This window comes from Grus americana, chromosome 2 (assembly GCF_028858705.1).
Source record: "Grus americana isolate bGruAme1 chromosome 2, bGruAme1.mat, whole genome shotgun sequence".
Lineage (NCBI taxonomy): Eukaryota > Metazoa > Chordata > Aves > Gruiformes > Gruidae > Grus > Grus americana.
In genome coordinates, this window is record NC_072853.1 from 120,019,804 (window position 1) to 120,038,297 (window position 18,494).

General features: G+C 39.7%; 1 protein-coding gene across 11 annotated transcripts in view; it reads right to left on the minus strand.

Annotated features, from left to right (window-relative positions):
- TRAK1 (trafficking kinesin protein 1) overlaps positions 1–18,494 on the minus strand; it is a 130,333-nt gene that overhangs the window by 26,837 nt on the left and 85,002 nt on the right. For 8 of the 11 annotated variants that reach the window (XM_054815652.1, XM_054815653.1, XM_054815659.1 and 5 more), the window contains 2 exons: positions 6,980–7,056; positions 3,419–3,535 (listed from right to left, as the gene is read on the minus strand). In XM_054815652.1, coding sequence (XP_054671627.1) covers positions 3,419–3,535; positions 6,980–7,056 — 194 coding nt within the window. Of the gene's footprint in view, positions 1–3,418; positions 3,536–6,979; positions 7,057–15,728; positions 16,267–18,494 lie in introns of those variants that run through there. The other 3 variants (XM_054815657.1, XM_054815656.1, XM_054815660.1) reach the window with 2 other exon arrangements.

Sequence of the window (18,494 nt, forward strand, 5' to 3'; positions counted from 1 at the left end):
AACATTACTTTCTACTGTAATAGACCAAAACCAATGTTCCATTTTTAAACCACCATTCCAGACTATAATTCAGCTTTTCCTTTCCTCTCACTTTACAGAGAACAAAATCAAATCTGTAAAAGACTTTAAAAACCAGCTATCATCAAAACACAAACTCTGATATGTGACCTGGAACTAGGACAACATGACTAGAGGGGTATGTTACTCAGATGTTACCACAGGTTTGAGGTGGTGTTACGTGAGGACTGACACTGCGTTTGAAGCACTGCCTTTTTAGCTTCAGAAACATATGACAAAATCTGAAGAGGCAAAAGAAGCATAAACTGGGAAATTTAGAAAGATTAGGAGAAGCTAAAACCTAATGAACCTACTCCATTTCAAACACAGTTCACATTGAGACAGTTTACGTTGCTTTGATACCGAGCTCTAATTTCAAAGGAGACAATATTAAATTGTAGATAGCAGCATCTCAGCAAAAAGGGACATGTCTTGAGATTGGAGCTGCAGCATTCCTACTGAACGTGGCAATACAACAGCCCGTAGACACACCGTACCTGGGAACTACACTACTGCTGCTGAAAAGGTGGACAACCATCTCTAACCAAACCAATTTACAATTAAGAAAGTTTTCTCAATATAACACTTCTGCTTTCATAGAATGGTTTGGGTTGGAAGGGACCTTAAAGATCATGTAGTTCCAACCCCCCTGCTGCAGGCAGAGACACCCTCCACTAGACCACGTTGCCCAAAGCCTCATCCATATATAATTCTGGAACAGTAAACTGAGACTGAAGTACTTGCTTCAGTGCACTCACCTTTTGTTCTCTAGTGTGCTACAGGAAAAGTCTCAGTTCCACCAGTTTTTATTGAACATGACCACAGCCCCTTCCTAAACCTAAGCAGCACCTGACAGTACAAACTCAAAAGACAAACCCAAGAATCTAATGTATTTTGCACAGGTCTATATTACTTTCACACATACCTATGAACGTGGCGTGTTACAAAGGCACAGGAAAAACTTGAGCTACTTAATGGGATGGTCAGAAGGTTTTGTCATGGGAAGTTTGGTAGATCAGAGAGACATAAAGCTAAATTATTCATGCCATGACAAATATAGCAAGAAAACCTTAACATTATACCACACACCAGAAAAAAAACCTTCTCTGTATTACAGAAACCACAGATCCCCCAAAGCATTTTTAGACAGTTTTTGCAGAATTTAAAAAGTACCAATTCAATTATCTTCTCATCCCTTCTTGTCCTTAGAGACAGTTGTCTTAGTTACCATTCTATTCAAATAATCAAAATTCAGCATTAATGGAAGATCTGAAGCCTACTAAAGAAAGATTGTCAACATACTAAAGTGCCATGACTTTAAAGCCTGATGAGCTCTGCCTCAAAAGCATCCATTTCTGAAGGAGTCAAAATGACAGTATGAAAGATAGGTGTTGATAGAACATATGGCCCAACATATCAAGCCACCTGGTAAGAAGCTTATTTTTGGTGGCCCTTTTCCTAATGCTACCCCTGAGTCCCTCTACATAAAAATAGACCTGGCAGAGGCAGCCCAACCCTGTCCCCCACCTTCCTCAATCAAATCTTCCATGCTGGATGTATGGTATGAATGCACTGCACTGCCCAGTCAGCATGCACATGCCTAGAAAATGCCATATCAACCAATGCACAAATAAATTGGTCTGCCACACGACGGGACTTGGGCAAACAGCACCACTCCTCTGGGACATAACAGAACTAGTTTTCCTTGCCAAAAAAGGGTAGGCCACACCAAAGGACATTATTTCTATGTGTGTGCTCTACCACCATTTATCAAACAACCGGGATCCCTCCATCCATGGTTTATTCATCAACCCATCTTGGAGACAATTCAACACCTCACACCCCTGAGCAGTTTTACTAACAGGTTTTTTTAAAGCTTTTAATCCACTGTGGTTCATTGTTCTCTACATATGGATGAGATTCACAAACCAAGGTCACTGTCCCAGAATAGGAGAAACATTTGTCTCCAGCTCAGTAAGTCAGCAGTTCAGTGACACTTGCAGTACAAAGAGCTCTTTTAAAGCATCCTGTACAGTTCCATCTAAGATACGTCCATCAAGAATCTGCCAGTACCTCTAGCATCCAACTCCCCACTCAGAGGAATACAGTAAGAAATAGCAACCGTATAAATACTTGATTAAAAATTCAATGGTATGTGGAAGACACATGTTTCAGGTATCACACCAATTCAGAATACACATGCACCATCATACTATATTCTAAATGTGCTCAAACGCCTGAAACATTATTTCTGCAGCCAAACTCAGACAAATTATGTACTGCAGCAGGCTACCGACCCATGCTTCAACAGATTCTAGTGGAGGGCGTCCCTGCCCGCAGCAGGGGGGCTGGAACTAAATGATCTTTAAGTTCCCTTCCAACCCAAACCATTCTATGATTCCACCACGGTTCCCTGGAAAGAGATACAGCAAAATCACAAAAAACTGTAAGATCTTAGTAATCTAGACAGAAGGTAGCAAGTCTCGGCCTATGTAGCAAGTCTCAGCCTATAACCGTTTGCTTCCCAACATGACCCAATGCTTCCTAACATCGACAAGTTCATACATACAGAGCATATTGAACAAAAATTACCAATCACTAAAATATATCCTGACCCACCTGAATAATGGAAGCTTAACACAAGTCTATGAAGTTGGCCCAGCTTGGAAAAGGCAGAATGCACATGATCTCAGTGAGTATGCACTCCCGAAATCTCCATAAATACAAAGAAAGATTTACCTTTTATGTGATAACTATAATCACATTCAGTTTGAGAAGCAAAGGGAAGCACTCCCAGCATTAAAATGCTATGTTCTAAGAGCCAAAATTCAACTCAGGTATGAATAGAGAAGCATTTGGGGAAAAGCAATTAAACATTAGTTGGCAAGGAAGAAACAAGTGAGGACTGAGAAAGATTCAGGGGAGAAACAAGAAGAGCTGCATACAAAGGGAGGTAGGAAAAGAGAGTGATGAGCGAGATAAATCAAAACAGAGGGGAATTATGCATAAAGCAGGGGAACAAGGACAAAACAGGTAGAAGAAAACAGCAAGTATAGTGACTCAAAACTAAGAGAGCAGCTGGTTTCAGAGGAAAATGAAATCTAGGGCAGAGTGAAATTCAATGGCTTGAGGGTGGTTTTTTTTCCCCCAAATCACCTGATTTGAGCCAACAGGTCAAAGTACTTTTTTAGTCACATTTCTAAAAGTGTACAGGCTATAAAAATGGCTGACCAAACTGCTGCAGCACAGATTGATCTGCTATGGACAGGATGCCCAAGAAAATTAAGTACGGACAAGGTGAAGCTAGAAGGAAAATTTTCCCCATCACTGCAGATACCGCAGTCGAGGGTAAAAATCTCACCTCTTCCCTGATGTGTTCTACTTGCTCCTCCAGGAACTCATTTCTTTCTGTCAGTGATTTATTCTTCTTTAACAGCGACTGGCCAATCCGAGCAGCTAACTCTAAGTCCCGTTCTTTCTGTAAAGCATTAAGAAAAGAAAGCTAATTTATCAAAGGTTCAGAGGGAGGGTAAAATTGTTATGAAAGGGAAGGAACAAGTACTTGAACAATAAAAAAAAATACTTCTTCCTTATGTGAGGGTTTGTTTTGTTTTTTTTGCTAGTTTTCTTCTTCTATTCCTGCTTACGTTACACTCACATTATTCAGAAAAGACTGACCCACACGAAGTTACTGAACCACACACATGAAAGCACAGCTTCAAGGTCTAATGTAAAACAACGTAAGTGAAACCAGATCTGGTTCTCTATTACAGCATTGTTCGAGAAACTACTGAGGGAAACTACTCCATCACCTTGTTACACCATCTGCAGAATGCAATCACAGAGCTTTAGAGGTTACATTTTAAAGAATTTTAAAGAAGCACAGTAAAAATAGCAAAGAACTTTGGCATTTCAAAGCATTCTTCAGTTTCCACTTGCTCCACCTTGAAATAAAAGGCAGTAAGCTGTGCAGCAGCAGAAGCCAATTCTACCACAATTAATATTCAGCTCCTATCTTCTTCGTGTACATACATCCATTAGTGCTTTCGTATAAAAACAAGTCATATCCCTTTCCTTTTTGCAGATGCCCAAATCTACATTAAGTGGTTACTCCCACGCAATGCTTGCCCCGTTCTTCCTCTATGTGCATGGAATTGGAAATAACTGATCTCGACACTTCACCACATGTATCGATAAAAACGAGAAGCTGATCCTGTTGATAACATGTACCTATACATCTATCAGCTGCTGCAAAGCTGAGACATGGGGTTGTAATCCACCTGGGAGAGCATGACAAACTGCATAAGACTTTGCACTGTTCATTAAGCATTTCTATTTATCATTTTCTTATTCAATTACCAGATCTTTAAAATAGTGGGAAAAAGGTGCTAAGGTTAACTCCCCACTAGTTCAACACCATTTGAGGAAGAGTTTTTCTCCCACCACTGAAAATACTGTTTGAGGATTACTTACCACCTCAACAACCACACAGATTTTATGACTAAAAGCTACCTTATGTCATGCATACATTAATGACAAAGCCTACAAAACCTACAGCTACTGATCACATGGATATGAAGTCAATGACTTTGAATGAAGAGGCTTTCATAGTGGGGAAAAAAAAAAGGAAGTTACATAATAATCAGTAAATAAAAAGACAGGTTATTGATCACTGCTGTATCTACAAATAACATTTTCCAAATGGTTGCTGAAGGTCAGGCTTATATTTGCATTGAAAGCTACTGGCATTATCTAGCCATAAAATCGTTATATAATCTTATGTACAATCTTTCTGAACAATAGGTCCCACAAAGTTATCCAAAAAACAATTGGCTTACGTATTGAGACAATTTACTGTTCAGTAATTTGGCTCTCTTCATAAACACAAAGTGGAAAAAAATATATTGCTGCAGCTTTGACTCTACAAATGAAGAGTTATCTAGCAGCAAGGTTTCTAACCTCAAAGTTGCGGAACGTAAGTGTGTTTTGAGGCTCTTTAGAGCCTAGACTTCCTACATAGTTTTTAGCAATTCAGTTCTCTTACTCATAGTGATAAGGAACTGATTTATTACAGCAACATGTAACAAAGTACTGACGCCAGACACATTTACACTATTATTAGAAAGGTATGAGAAAGCAGGTTTCACAGAGGAATATGCTCCTATTCTTACCACGTACCCAGACAGGCCTGGTGTCACTCCCTTTGCTTAGTTTCAAGGCAATAGGTACAGATTTTCAGAATATCTGCATGCATGTTGTTTTGAGATCTTCTCTTTCCTGTCTCCCTCCCTGTCCGAACATGCTGCACCTTTCACCCTGCCAACTTCGTAATAAATTCATTTGAGGCTCGCCAACAAGAAGGACAGACAAAAGGTAGCTTTTGGGGTTGTTTTTCACTTGTGTGTGTGAAGGTAGCAGAAGGAGTTACACCTTAACTTCTGCAAATGGATATAATCTCTTGTGATAACAATTATTTGGAGAACAGAGAAAGGAGCTGTAAGCGCATATCTGCCTAGGAATAGAGTGATTCAATCAGAAATGATGGCTAAATAAAACAAAAGAGCTCACTGAAAGTATCTGTTTTATTAAAGGTTCACCTATAACATGTTCCCCCATTTTTCCTTTGCTATCATCCAGATAGGGAAGTACACCAGAAACTTTAAACCATTGGCTCAGCAAGTCCTTCTAGCACTGCTCCCCCGAGTGTGATTTCTGGATCTATAGACATTTGGCTACATGGACTCAGGGGAAGAAACAGTTTGGCAGAATGCTGCATCATTACTAGAAGGAGCCATGGAAACAAAAGCAAGTAAATCTCAGCCAAACAAGACAAAGGGAACAAGATACGAACAAGCAACAGACTGCTACTACAGGCTAATGGATTATTCCAGGACAAGTCTTTTAGGTAAAGCATCAATTTTAACTGATATTTCACAGAAAGTTGTTTAAGACTTCAGCTGAAAGCACAGAATGCAAGACTTTGTACTGAGATCAGATGTATCAAGCGTAGGAGGGAGATGCGACCATTCCCAGGCTTGCTTCCCTGCAGAACTAGAACAGACCACCCAATGTATCTTGGTTAGACTGACCTCATTTTTCACATTGCTATTGCAATAAGCAAGGAAAATATGAAGGATTAAATTACACTCAGCCATGAACTAATTCAATTGTAACAGTTTTCACCTAAAGAATTCTTCATAAACATTATTTGGAAAAATCATTGTTCAGGCTTACTGCAGAAAAGCACCTAATTTCAGTCAAACAATTTATCATTATATTTACTGAACATAAGCGTTGTAGCTTGACAACTGCTTTTTGCCCTTTCTTGAATGCCAAGGTTTATAGTAATAATGTTAATTACATAATAATGGTGTAAAAAAAAATCCCAACCAGCCAACCAAAAGGCAAAGAAGAAAAGGCTTGGAGACAAACGGAGTAATAGATATTTTCTGACTTTGTGTCTATGCACTTCTCTGGAAAACTATTATCTTAGATAATAATTATGAACACACGACTATTTGTGAACTTTTAAATTTTTTTTTTAATTTTAAAAGAGAATAAATCCATCACTAATGAAACTATTCACTTTACATGTACTGTAAAAATATGTGTAATTTTAAGATGATTTCCCCACACCCTCTCTTCATTATGGCAAATATTTGGCCAAGAGCAAGTTAAATGAAGTTAAATGGCCTCAACTGAAAAATAAGCACAAGTAATGAATTAACATGACTGAGGTAAACAAATGACCTATACTTACAAGAATATTTACCTTACCAGCGAGATAATGTGTACATACACTCAGAGCACTTATTCCTCCTCATTCGAGGACAGTCTACCAAGTCTTTAGTAGTGGTACCATATAATTTCTGTACTACTTTCTCATACTGTGTATGGGTCCTTAAAGAGATGTAATACTTGCCTCTTCAAGAAGACGTGTAACAGCATCTATGTCATTGTATGTTTTAGTCATCTGGCCCACTCTTTCAGCACATAAAACTGCAAAGAAATAAAACAAAACATTAATCATATTGACAATACTAGTGGGGGAAAACATCTTTTAAAGAGTTTAGGTTTGCATAAGTTTTCATCTCATGTCAACTTTTGGGTAAGGATATCAAAAGCTTAAAAAAATCTCAAAAAAACTAATCAAAGCTTCAAGTTAAACTGAGAATACAAGCATTTCTCCTTTGTAACGAATATTTGCTTTTGTCAGTGGCAGAACAAACAGTTAAAATGTTAAAACTTTCTTCTCTGAAGAGGAATGTCTTGAGTTTATAAAAAAATAATGAAGTGAAAACAGCTGTTCTTAGTTACATAATTAGGATTTTATCGTGTCACCTAGTCATTGTATTGCATGTAATAAAATTACTCCATGAATGAGCAACTGCAATAATGTTAAGTAACATCATTCGACATAAAGATACTATGCCATATTAAGTTGATAAGAACTGGCTTCTATGGTATGAGACAGCAAAGTAAATAAAATGTGTGCAAAATAATAAATGATTCTTATAATACCCAGACCACACCATGGTGGCCACAGTATCACTCAAAGATTTACTTAGAATGGATGAGATTATTAATCACTAAGATGGAATCAGGAATTTTGTTAAACTGAAGAAAGTATGCAGAAGTTTAATTTACCACTATAGGTAATACTTTAAGAAGCTACACTGACTTATCTAGAAGTCTGCAAGTTTTCTTAAAATCCACCAATAATCAGAGGAAACAGCAGCACTTTCTGCTCTACCCTTATATTCTTTCCATTTTCAGCTACACCTACTCCCCAAACCCTGTAATTCGGGAAAAAAGGGATTGTTGATGTAGTTGAGTTGATCATATGGACTATTGGTTATCAGGCTGCTGTAGTGCAAATTGTCCTTCAGGGGATTTACCCTTGACAATGTCAGTTAAAGCTCTGTCTGACAGATCGGCAAATGTTGCTTTAGCATGCATTAAGGTGGAGGCGGGAGGGTGGGGGGAGACAGATAAGGCCTAATAAGATTTAAGTAACAAAAAAAAAAAGGAAGAAAAAAGTGTATTGTCACCCTAAGGAAACAACACTACCCAATTTATAAATATACAATCTCCATATACATCAATATACAGTTGATCACCACATTAATAATATATCAGACACATCAGTACTCTAGGTATCTGTTGAAATGTTGGAGGGTTCCACGTAAGCATTAGAAAGCTGCTTAAACTACAGCAAGAAGTACAATTTGTTTCTGTTTATTTTCTTGTTTCTCAAATTCTATTTTTGAGGATCAAATCCTAAAAACATTTACAATATTTAGTGACATCTGTAGTGCCAGTGAACTCCAAAGAATGCCATTCAGAAGTATTCAAAAGATAATTACACTATCTAAATAATTAAGTCTGAAAGTGGTAACAGTAAAGAGTTCATGCGTCTAAGTAGTAATTTGACAAAAATTACACAACGGTATAAAAAATAACTATACCCCTGCACAAGCAAAAATATAGTGCATCTGTAAAATACAAGCTATATTAGTCAAAAGCAGACTAATCAGGATTCCACAGGAAAAAAAAAATTAAGTACCTTGCAGAGAACATCAGCTATAGTAAACAAAGGGGCTAAATAGATTTCCATAAAAGCTTCATATAAAGACAGATGGTGTCACATCCAGAAGACTATTCGCAATTAAAAAAATATTAACATTGCCATAAACCCAACTTTTTTAAACATAAGAGGTTCATAACTCATGCAATAAAATGTCTATCAGAAACCCTGACACCAGCAGTTTATTTTCCAAAGCAACTGTACACTAAATAGTTCCCTTGGTTACAACATTGACTCGCTACTATAAAATAACATTTGAGATTGTCATTAGGGAGCTCATTTTAACTCTGTACCTCGCACTAATAATCACCAGTGATTATGACTACAGCAACCTTACACCATCCTAATTCAGGTGAATGTATAACCTTCCTAACAGCCAAGCTGATAAAAGGCCGGTGCTCCCACAGACAGAATAATGTCACTCAGCTGGGAGAAAGAATGATAAAGGTCAATTTAGCTATTCCTTCAGAAACAGCCATTTAATCTTTAACATGGCAGGGTAACAACACAGCCTTACCACAACAGACTTATTACTAGCAAAGAAATAGCGACCTGGTCACCAATAGCTTTTATATCTCAAAATTTCCATCGCGCTTCCGCTGGGCACTGCTAAAAGAGATGTCTTCACACACTGCTCTGCCAATGGGGAAGGGTTTCAAAGCAGAAATGATCTCTTATGCATCCTCTTCAACATCCAAGTGGAAACAAACTTCAACATGCTGCAGAGAATGAAATGCCTCCTCCAGTCAACCACCTCCTATTGGCACTCAACATGCAGCACAGCAGAAGCACAGAGCTACTACCTAATAAAAGGTTTTCCTTTTGGAAGGAGGGCAAACTTGCAACAAGGTGTTGCTTTCCAACCCTGAGAAACCAAGGCTTGCGGGGAAGAGAAGGTGAAAAGTGAGGGGAGAGAAAGGAATTAAGCAGCAGCATTTAAAACACTCAAAATAGCGTCTAAGTATGTAGTTAGCCTCCACAGATTACAAGATAACATTTGGCCAACTGCTAGTGCAGTGATTTTGACTTTCTTGGTGTCCAAAAAGACTACCAAATGAAAAAGGCACACTATCCTGATCATGATTTGGGACACACACACACACACACACACGGAACGGGCATGGATGACCAAACCAAACCCCACAAACTCCACAACTCTAATGGATTCTGCACAGCAGGTTTCTAGCCTGCTGGAGTTTCATGATGAATACGAGACCCTGGTAATACTACCATAAAGATAAAACAAGAGTAAATGAAGGACAACACTGTGTAATACAAAACCTACAGTGCCAATTTACTGACCTCTTTTCTGCTCACTTGCAAATGAGTAGTCTTTTTGCTTGAGGGTGATAGGAAGCGCAGTGTCTAAATGCATGGATGCATGCAAACATCCAAATCAAATACAGTTTACACCTCTCAGTTTATGGAGAAGGCTGTTAGACAATAAATAAATAATAATAATAATTTTAAAAGATGTCTACAGCAAGTGGAGGGACCATAGAATTCCAGAAACAGAGTTAGAAAATGTGTTTTGGTAACCGCTTTGAAACAAATGCCACAGATCCAAAACAGGAAACAAAAAACAGAGAAAGCTTCTACCACATTATTTTCATGACTGCATTAAATACATGCTTCGAGGACGTATTTGCAAATATGTTCAAAATATTTGTTTGGGTTTTTTTTTTTTTAAAGCCAAACACAAAGGGATAAACGCTACACAGATCAAGTATTTCCTCTGCCTTAAAGTACCTAGCACCATCTTCACACCCTCTTAAAGCCTGCGAATGTCTGGGTACCCACATTCCTGCATTTCGAAAAGTGAGTACAGCTGAAAGGATGTACTCTGCATTTATTTATCATCATCTATTTCATGCAGCATCTGACTGGAAGCTTCTTTCAGGCTCTGAGCTCCACAGTTACTAAAGCACTTTATCCCAATCTGAAGATGCTCAGGGAGAAGGGAGGAAAGTATGTACCTTCCTGGATTGCTCCCTGAAAGTCACACAGCCATCTAGCATGCTGCTTAGAGGAAAAGTGTGTTTCCAGGAACGGGAAAATAGCCATGGAAGGGAAGCAGTGCAAGAATACCATTACTGGGAGCTGCTGCAATGATCCAACATCCACCAAACCAGGGATTCAGGTGGAAGAAAAAAAAAAAAAAGGAGAAAAAAATCACAGGAGCTAGCAGTCAGAGGTGTCCTCAGCCGCTGCATCCCTCCTCAAGGCATACTCCCTCTTCGTTCTTGAGACCTGTCAATCAGGGACAAATTAAAGAACTAAAAGAGAGCAGTCATGGCTGAAGAGGCAATCCCAGCTCCCACTGCTCCTCTTCCCATTTATTTCCAACTACTGTGAAACAGAAAGGGGATAAGATGTTATGTTAAAGTTTCACTTTTGGGGCAGATAATACTGACCTGTATAATTACAGAGTCTAACAGGGAAGGCCCTAGCGCGTGGGGATTTCCCTACTACCAAAATTTATTTCCTCAGAAACTACATCAGGATAAGGGAATACCATTCATGGAGCATACATCTCTGGCAGTTTTAATACTGATGCTTCTTATTGGCCAGGTGGCAGCAGGGGATGAACTTACTAATGTTTTTCATAACAGCTCCCTACCCAGAGCCTTTAACTATGGCAAGCCCTACTGTGTTCTTGACCAGCCATGAGAAGCCCTGCCTCATGAACAGCTGTCTCCCCCCTCCTCTGCTCGGAGCTCTCCCCTAACACTGAAGTTTGGCAAGTTCATTGCATCCTAAGTGTTGTGCATCGAGACATATGGAACAGACACAGCAGCACTGACTGACCAGTCCCACTCTCCTCACTGCTGGATACCACTTGGCAAACGTTAGCCATCAGAGACCCTGGCAGACTTGGACTCCTCAGCACGTGTTGGCTTCATTTATGAAAGGCTATTTTTGCACTCCAAGGATAAAGCACTTGCTCTAGAACTGAAGCAGTGATTTTTAGCCACCAATAGTTATGTTCTGGCACTGGTTACTGCAAGCACTACGTCGACTCGAGCCAAGCGCATGAGGAATTCTGAAATTGTGCCATATTACCTATATTCCTTGTCAAATAAACTCAGGAAATTTATACCTAAAGTGTGCCATCAGCTCTTACTAGAAAGATTTTACATGCTTAAAGGTAACATGGTAGGTTCTGCTCCACTGAAGAGGAGTTTTTGGCAGCCCTGGCTAAACTGAGGCAAAGTCTTAGGCTTGCTGTTGCCAGCCATGTTTGAGACAGCCCTGAAAGAACACGTTCGTCTGAACAGCTTAAAAATTTTAAGGGACTACTGCGACAGGAGCTTGAAAAATGTGCTTCCAAGGCACGACTTGCTAGAAGTCCAAATTTTAACGTAACCCACCAGCAGTTCCTCCAGCCTGCCTCACTGCCCCCAAGCAGAGGCACAGGCCAGTCCCTCCAGAAGGCAGATGGGGAGCCCGGCGGGTGGCCACGACCCTGGCCAGAGGGACACAGAGCGGCCATGGTGCGCCAACTGCTCTGCAACTGTCAAGGCAGGCTGTGGGCGAGCTCCATGGAGGAGTCGGGAAGAACATGATGTTGTAAGCAGTACACAGTCAGCTAGTACATATTAACACAGTGAAAAATAGCTACCCTAAGTTCAATAGACAATGCCAGTAGTGGTGGGTTTTTTTTTTCTTCGTTTAAACTGTTTATAGCCTAGCTTACTGTGATTTCTGTGGCGTAGTTTGTAAAATAATCCTTTAATATTAAGGTGCAGTTACTGATTCTTCTAGAAGAAGAGATTTTATCTTGCCACTTACGCTATGGTTTGAAGGGTGTTTGTTTACTGCCATTTCTCTCATGCAGTATTCAAATAGCTTAGTAAATCCAATATTAAAGCTTCACATAACCTATGCTATTACTTAATCTCAGGTTCGGAAAAAGCCTCTGCTGTTATTTCTTTCTCTAAAGCTTAATGCACAAACACTCAGGCTGGTAGCCATTTCAAACTATCTTCTCTACGCAGGGCATGAACTGCAACAAGTTTTCTTGTGGTGAACGAAGAATCAAGTTAAAGGAAATTTCAACAAGAATGTCACACACTTACTCCTTCTACTAGCCTAAACATAGATCAAATGTGATAACTTGGAAAACACAGCCACAAAGCAAACCTAAGGAAATACGGAAAAACACCTGGAAAGAACCAAAGGCTCAACCTTATTATTGCCTCCATGTTTGGGCCCCACAACTTACCATCATCACAACGCATATACCATTTACTGTAACAGCTCAGCATAGCTCTTCTGTTAAAAGTAAAACTTTTCTTACAGGATTTTGGATTACTAGCCACTGAATTACTGTCTTGACATTCTCATCCATCCATTTCTTGTAAAGAAATATCTGGACCGCAGCCCTTGCAACTAATAAATGGGTGTAGGGCTTAAACCAGGATCTGAACTGTAAATCTTTCCAAAAATCCTACGATGAAGTTACAAGCCTGTATTAAAAGCCATGCATTGTCAGCTGTCTCCCTCCCTTTAAGTACAGGATCTTTTCCTATTCCAACTCTGGGAGGGATTGGCTGTGCCAAAACTTTTGAGATGTCAGAGAAGATGCCAGAGCCCTGTACAGCCTCCATTCTAGTCGATGTCTTTGTAAAACAGGTATTTTTATGTAAAACATAAACCAGGTATTTTTCATTTTCTCTACATCAGACCCCCTAGAGTGCTTGAACTTGAGATTTTAACAGTGATCACAAGACTTTTTTTAATTGAACTTGGGCTAGATTCTTAGGTTGCATTTACCCAATACTTTAGATAAGAAGGATTTTTAATCTATTACATTAGTAAACTGAAATAGTAATGAATGGCTGCCATCACAGGTCCCAAACAGGTAACAGTCTTTTCCTGTCCTACGTGCAAAAGCAAGAATCAAAACACAGCCCAGTTTCAGAATTAGCTGACCCAACAAATCACTAACCAAAGAAAACCGACAGGCTGTCCTTTTACAGCTCAGATATTTTTTTCTATCAACAAAAACTGAGTAGATGCTATCAACAGATATTGCTGCACAAAGTTTCACTGCAGTCAGCTCGAAGACCAGCTCATTAAATGAGGAGTAAATATGTTGCTGTCAGGCAAATTTACAACTCCAAAGCAATGCACTGACTCAAGGACTGTTCCACCTAGACGTTTATGAAGGTGCTTCCCAAACTCAAGAGAACTGATTCTGTAACACTGCCAGGCATAAACCTAGTGCTGTGACAGAGGCTCTAGAAACAGGACTGAGGACAGTCACAGGATCTAGATGTTGAGACAGGGGAAAAAAGCTCATTATATCAAAATGACCATGGAAGTAACAGACAAGTAGTGAACATACATTCTGCTCATGGAATAGACCAAACAGTTAAGGAGACTTAGTTACACAATTTTTACCTCCTCCTTTTCAGTAACTATAAATGGTTAAAGTGAAGAATATTCTCAAGACTTTCCATTTCTGATACCAGAAATTCATAACCAGATATGGCTAAAATGTTTCTTTTGTTCAGCATGAAAATGCTGGTGCTCCCCCCCTGCTTTACTTACAGAATGGATTGACTCATCCCCAAGGGAAACACTATCATTTATAACTGTGCCCACGTGCAAAGATACATAGAAATACCATATATCATTTTTGTGCATCTGTATCAGTACTACACTGAGTGTGTAGGTGACCTGAATGTATAGGTGGAAGAGAGAAGGCATCTTTCAAAGGCATTTCAAATACATACTTAGCTTTTGAGGGGAAGGTACTTTAGAAAGACAGGGCTAAATTTATCCCAGCTGGATCTCAACTTTTTTTTCCTCTCTTGAAATCAACAAGAACAGCTTCAGACTGTACTTAGATCTGCATGAAAGGTAAAGCCAGCAGGAAGAATAAAGAACAGCATGATATATGTTTCAGCAACCATTTAATCACTAGAAAAAATAGGAATCCAACACAGAACAACCTGGGTTGGCCTCTCTCAGTAAGTTTCCTCCCCACCCCAATCCGCAGTTTTAAAGTTTCCTTTTACCAGTATTCTCTCAAGCACCTTCCTATTTTGCACAGACAAACAAGTTGTTTCAGCTTCCTTCAGAGACCCACAACAGTAGAGACGGATGGTTTACTGACTGACTATGAATGAAATCCAGGTGGAATACTTGTTTTGAGGAAGTCTTTACAGGAAATTCCTATGCAACAGAGCACGTTACATCCACTGAGGCTCTGGACGCAGGAACTATTTCCCATGAGGTGAATAAGGATTTAAATTCACAGCAGGTCACACTCTGTGCTAACTACCTTTCAAAGCATCCTTACACCAGCTTTACAATAGTGTATTTGGAAATACCAGTTCTCTACCACAAAACCACTATTTTGGAGTAAAATTTACAGCACATGAAATAACATAAATGGTACATTTAACTTTTGGTACCTGAAGTCCTGAAAATAAAATTGCCAGACTGGCTGGAAGCAGCCCTTGAATGGGTACATTCTCTACGCAGCAGGTGCATAGGAGGATTTTCAATGTACACAGATTCATATTCCCACCCTAACAGGCCAGTTGCCTGCAATACCACAGATGTCTATGATTTCCACAAAGTATGACAAGATTTTTGGGTCATTGGTTTTGATGAACAGTTTAGTCACAAAACCCACAACTTGGATTATTTCTATCTACATGCTTTCAAGTTCATGGATAAGCACAAAATTGTTGCTCTGTTCTTTTGCTCATTTTTAGAAGTACCTGTGGGGAATGATAACCTTACAGATGCAGCCTCATAACACACATACGAGCTATACATATAAAAAAAGTACTACATTTCCAAAGAAAGATCATTTCCCAAATCCAGCTTCATTATATAAAAAGGTATTGCATAGCCTGCGTCTGTTGATCATGTATTTCTTCTTTAAAGTGTACATAAATTAATATTCACCCTATTCTTATGGGAGTATTTTCATCATATTTCATCTGAAAATACTGGCTACACATGAAAAAAATTATAAAATTTAGTATTTTAAATAGCCACACATCATTCAAAACCCCTACATGTAAACAACCATAAAAGTTTAAAACCAAAAGGTGCAAAGTACCTTCTTCCAAGATTTCAAGGCTCTGCCTGTTAAATCTGCGTTGGCTCTTATTTTCCTTTTCATAGTCATATTCAAAGCTTTCTTCTTCGTTTACTGACATTGCCAAAGTTATCCCAGATAGACCCGATACGATGCTTTAGTCTCACAGGAGATGGGAAGACATTCCCTCGGAGGCTGTATTGTTGGGGAGAGCAAAGCAAGGTCTCCAGAAAGCAGGATACCATCTTTCCTCACTCACATGCTCAGCCAAAGAGCTCCTGAGCAACTGAGTATTTGTCCTGAGCACAACAGCTTTGTGTTGTACAGATGTGGTAGAGAAGGGAGGAGACCATCTGTCTAATAATTACTAGAAGATTCATGTTGTTCCTCATACCAGTTCCGAAGGTAGCCAGGTTTTGCTCAACAGCTCCACTAGCATATTTCAGACAAAGTAAGTGGACTGAAAGCCCCCTCCCCGGCACTCCTCATGTCAACAGAGTTCTCTCTCCTCTGCCTCTGCTCCTCCAAGTGAAGTGGTAGCTTCCCACAAGTGTCTTGGCAACACGGAAGTCCGACTCAGCCTCCGACTGTCACACCTGGTGAAGGGTGTGCACCTTCACAGAGTTAAATCACCTCTCAAGTTGCCTAATGCTGCAAATAACAGCTTTCACAGGAATAGTGAACAGCCGAAGCCTGTACGCATGCACACGCTAGTCCCACCCAGCGGAGAGATCTTGAAAGTTGCGGCTGTTGGATAGTATGGTCTGAGCGCAGCACCCACCACACACTAAAACCACTGTGTGAAGAGCAGGGCTGGGGGGAAGGGAGCAGGTGTTTGGGGCATTTTTTAATTGCTTTCACAAAAAAAGATTACGCTTGCATGAAGCATTTAAATGACATATCGCATCACCTGTTAAATGCCATCTTTTCTACAGTTATCTTTACTCTTCTGTCCGCTGTGGGAAATGAAATGCCCCAAGTCCACATATGCACCCTAGCAGTGCATTTCCAAGGGCGTACCCTATCTCTTCTCTGTTCCACAACAAACAGAACTCCTTGTGCTCAGACCTCCTCGTTACCAACACATTGTGTTTGCTAAACTTGAGTACACACTCAGGGCAGGTTAACCTTCTTATTTAACTTTTTACTGCTATAGATATTTAATGTTTGCCAGGGTGCCTCCCCTACTTTCCATGGCAAAGAGGTGCCCTTTGCTGCTTGCAGAAAGCACTCCTGTCTGTGTCACAAAGCAAAGCAGTCGCGGGCAAAGTGGAGGCACCGCGAAGCAAAGGCAGCTCATCACCCTCGGAGGGGACATAACTGCCAGGGAGAGAGACAGACAAACACTTAGAACAGTTAGGGTCATGTAAGAACAATTTCTCTATTACCACTTCTCTAGTGGTGTGAAAGTATGAGGTAGTATGAGGTAGGAAGGAACTAATTTTATACAATCAGGATGAATTACTCTGTTTTCAGTTCTAAACTCTTGATATCATGTAACAATGTTTATATAAACAATAGCCAACGGATATGAAATACACATAAGTGCTTGCTGAGGAAAGGAACACTCATTTCTGAATAAAGAAAGATCTTACTACTCAAACTTAACGACTTGACCTTTGACTGTCAAAATTTACTGCAATATTCAGCAGCAGCCTCAAGAACTCAGTTGGGGAAAAAATAGGATTGTTCCTTTCTCATCTCATGTCATTAAAATATGCAATTCTAATAATAATGTAATGGGGATTACTTCTAGTTTCTGATTCCTTAGAGCTTTTCTGTATCTTCATAACTCTTCAAAAATAAAAGAATTAAAAAAACCCAGACAGTAAGAGTCTTAAGTACCTAGCTGCCACCCAGTGTCAATCTATCACATTTTAGTAATAGCTAGAGAATGGAAATTCAGTGAGTAACCAAAACAATAAGACTCAGACATCTTTAAAAGAATGCAAGAAGCACCTTTTAAAGCTTAGGACAGAAAAGTCCACCCCTGCCAATCCTGTTAACTTTAAACTCTTTTGGTTTCAACACTGCTGACAAGTGTTCAGCTATAGCTAACCAACCAGCTTATAAAGGAGAGCAGAGTGGTGGGTGACACACCGAGAACATGCATGCTGCTGCCCAATGTACATGACAACGTAAGGAGAGTAAACAAGTATTCCCACAAGTTGACTTCTGAACCATGACTCATGTCAACTCGCGCTGCACAGGAGGACTCTGACATTCAAAACCTGAGAGAAAGGTAAGTGTTGCAATGCCTATATTGATATCAGCATGTGATAAATGCTGATGCAAATACATAATGGGTGGAGAAGGAATGCGTACCGCACCCTCACACTATCAACTCATTTTTAGTGTTGTTCTGCATTAGGCCCTTTCACTAGAGCAGACATATTTACTTGTTACAATTAAGAGCCAGGTTTCCAATAGATAGCAAACAATAAGCAGCTATGGGGGGGAAAAAAGCTAAGTTGTATACAGTTCTGAAAATATACATTCTTATCATGAAAGATTCAAGAGATATTTTTAATATTTCCTCACATACTCAGGAACTTAAAGAACATACCAGAATGAACATTCATTTTTATGGGTTACCACTGCAAAGTAAATTTGGCATGTTTGCTGCAATCACCACCCTGAATTAGCGGCTGAAGATATTTAACTCCTTTCAGGAAGCCTGCTGAGTCAGTGGCAATGCTTAAAGCACACGGGTGCACGTTCCGCAGGCGATGCTTGCACTAAGGTACAGCCCGCCTTCAGTAACTCTGCAATCAAGCAGGAAACACA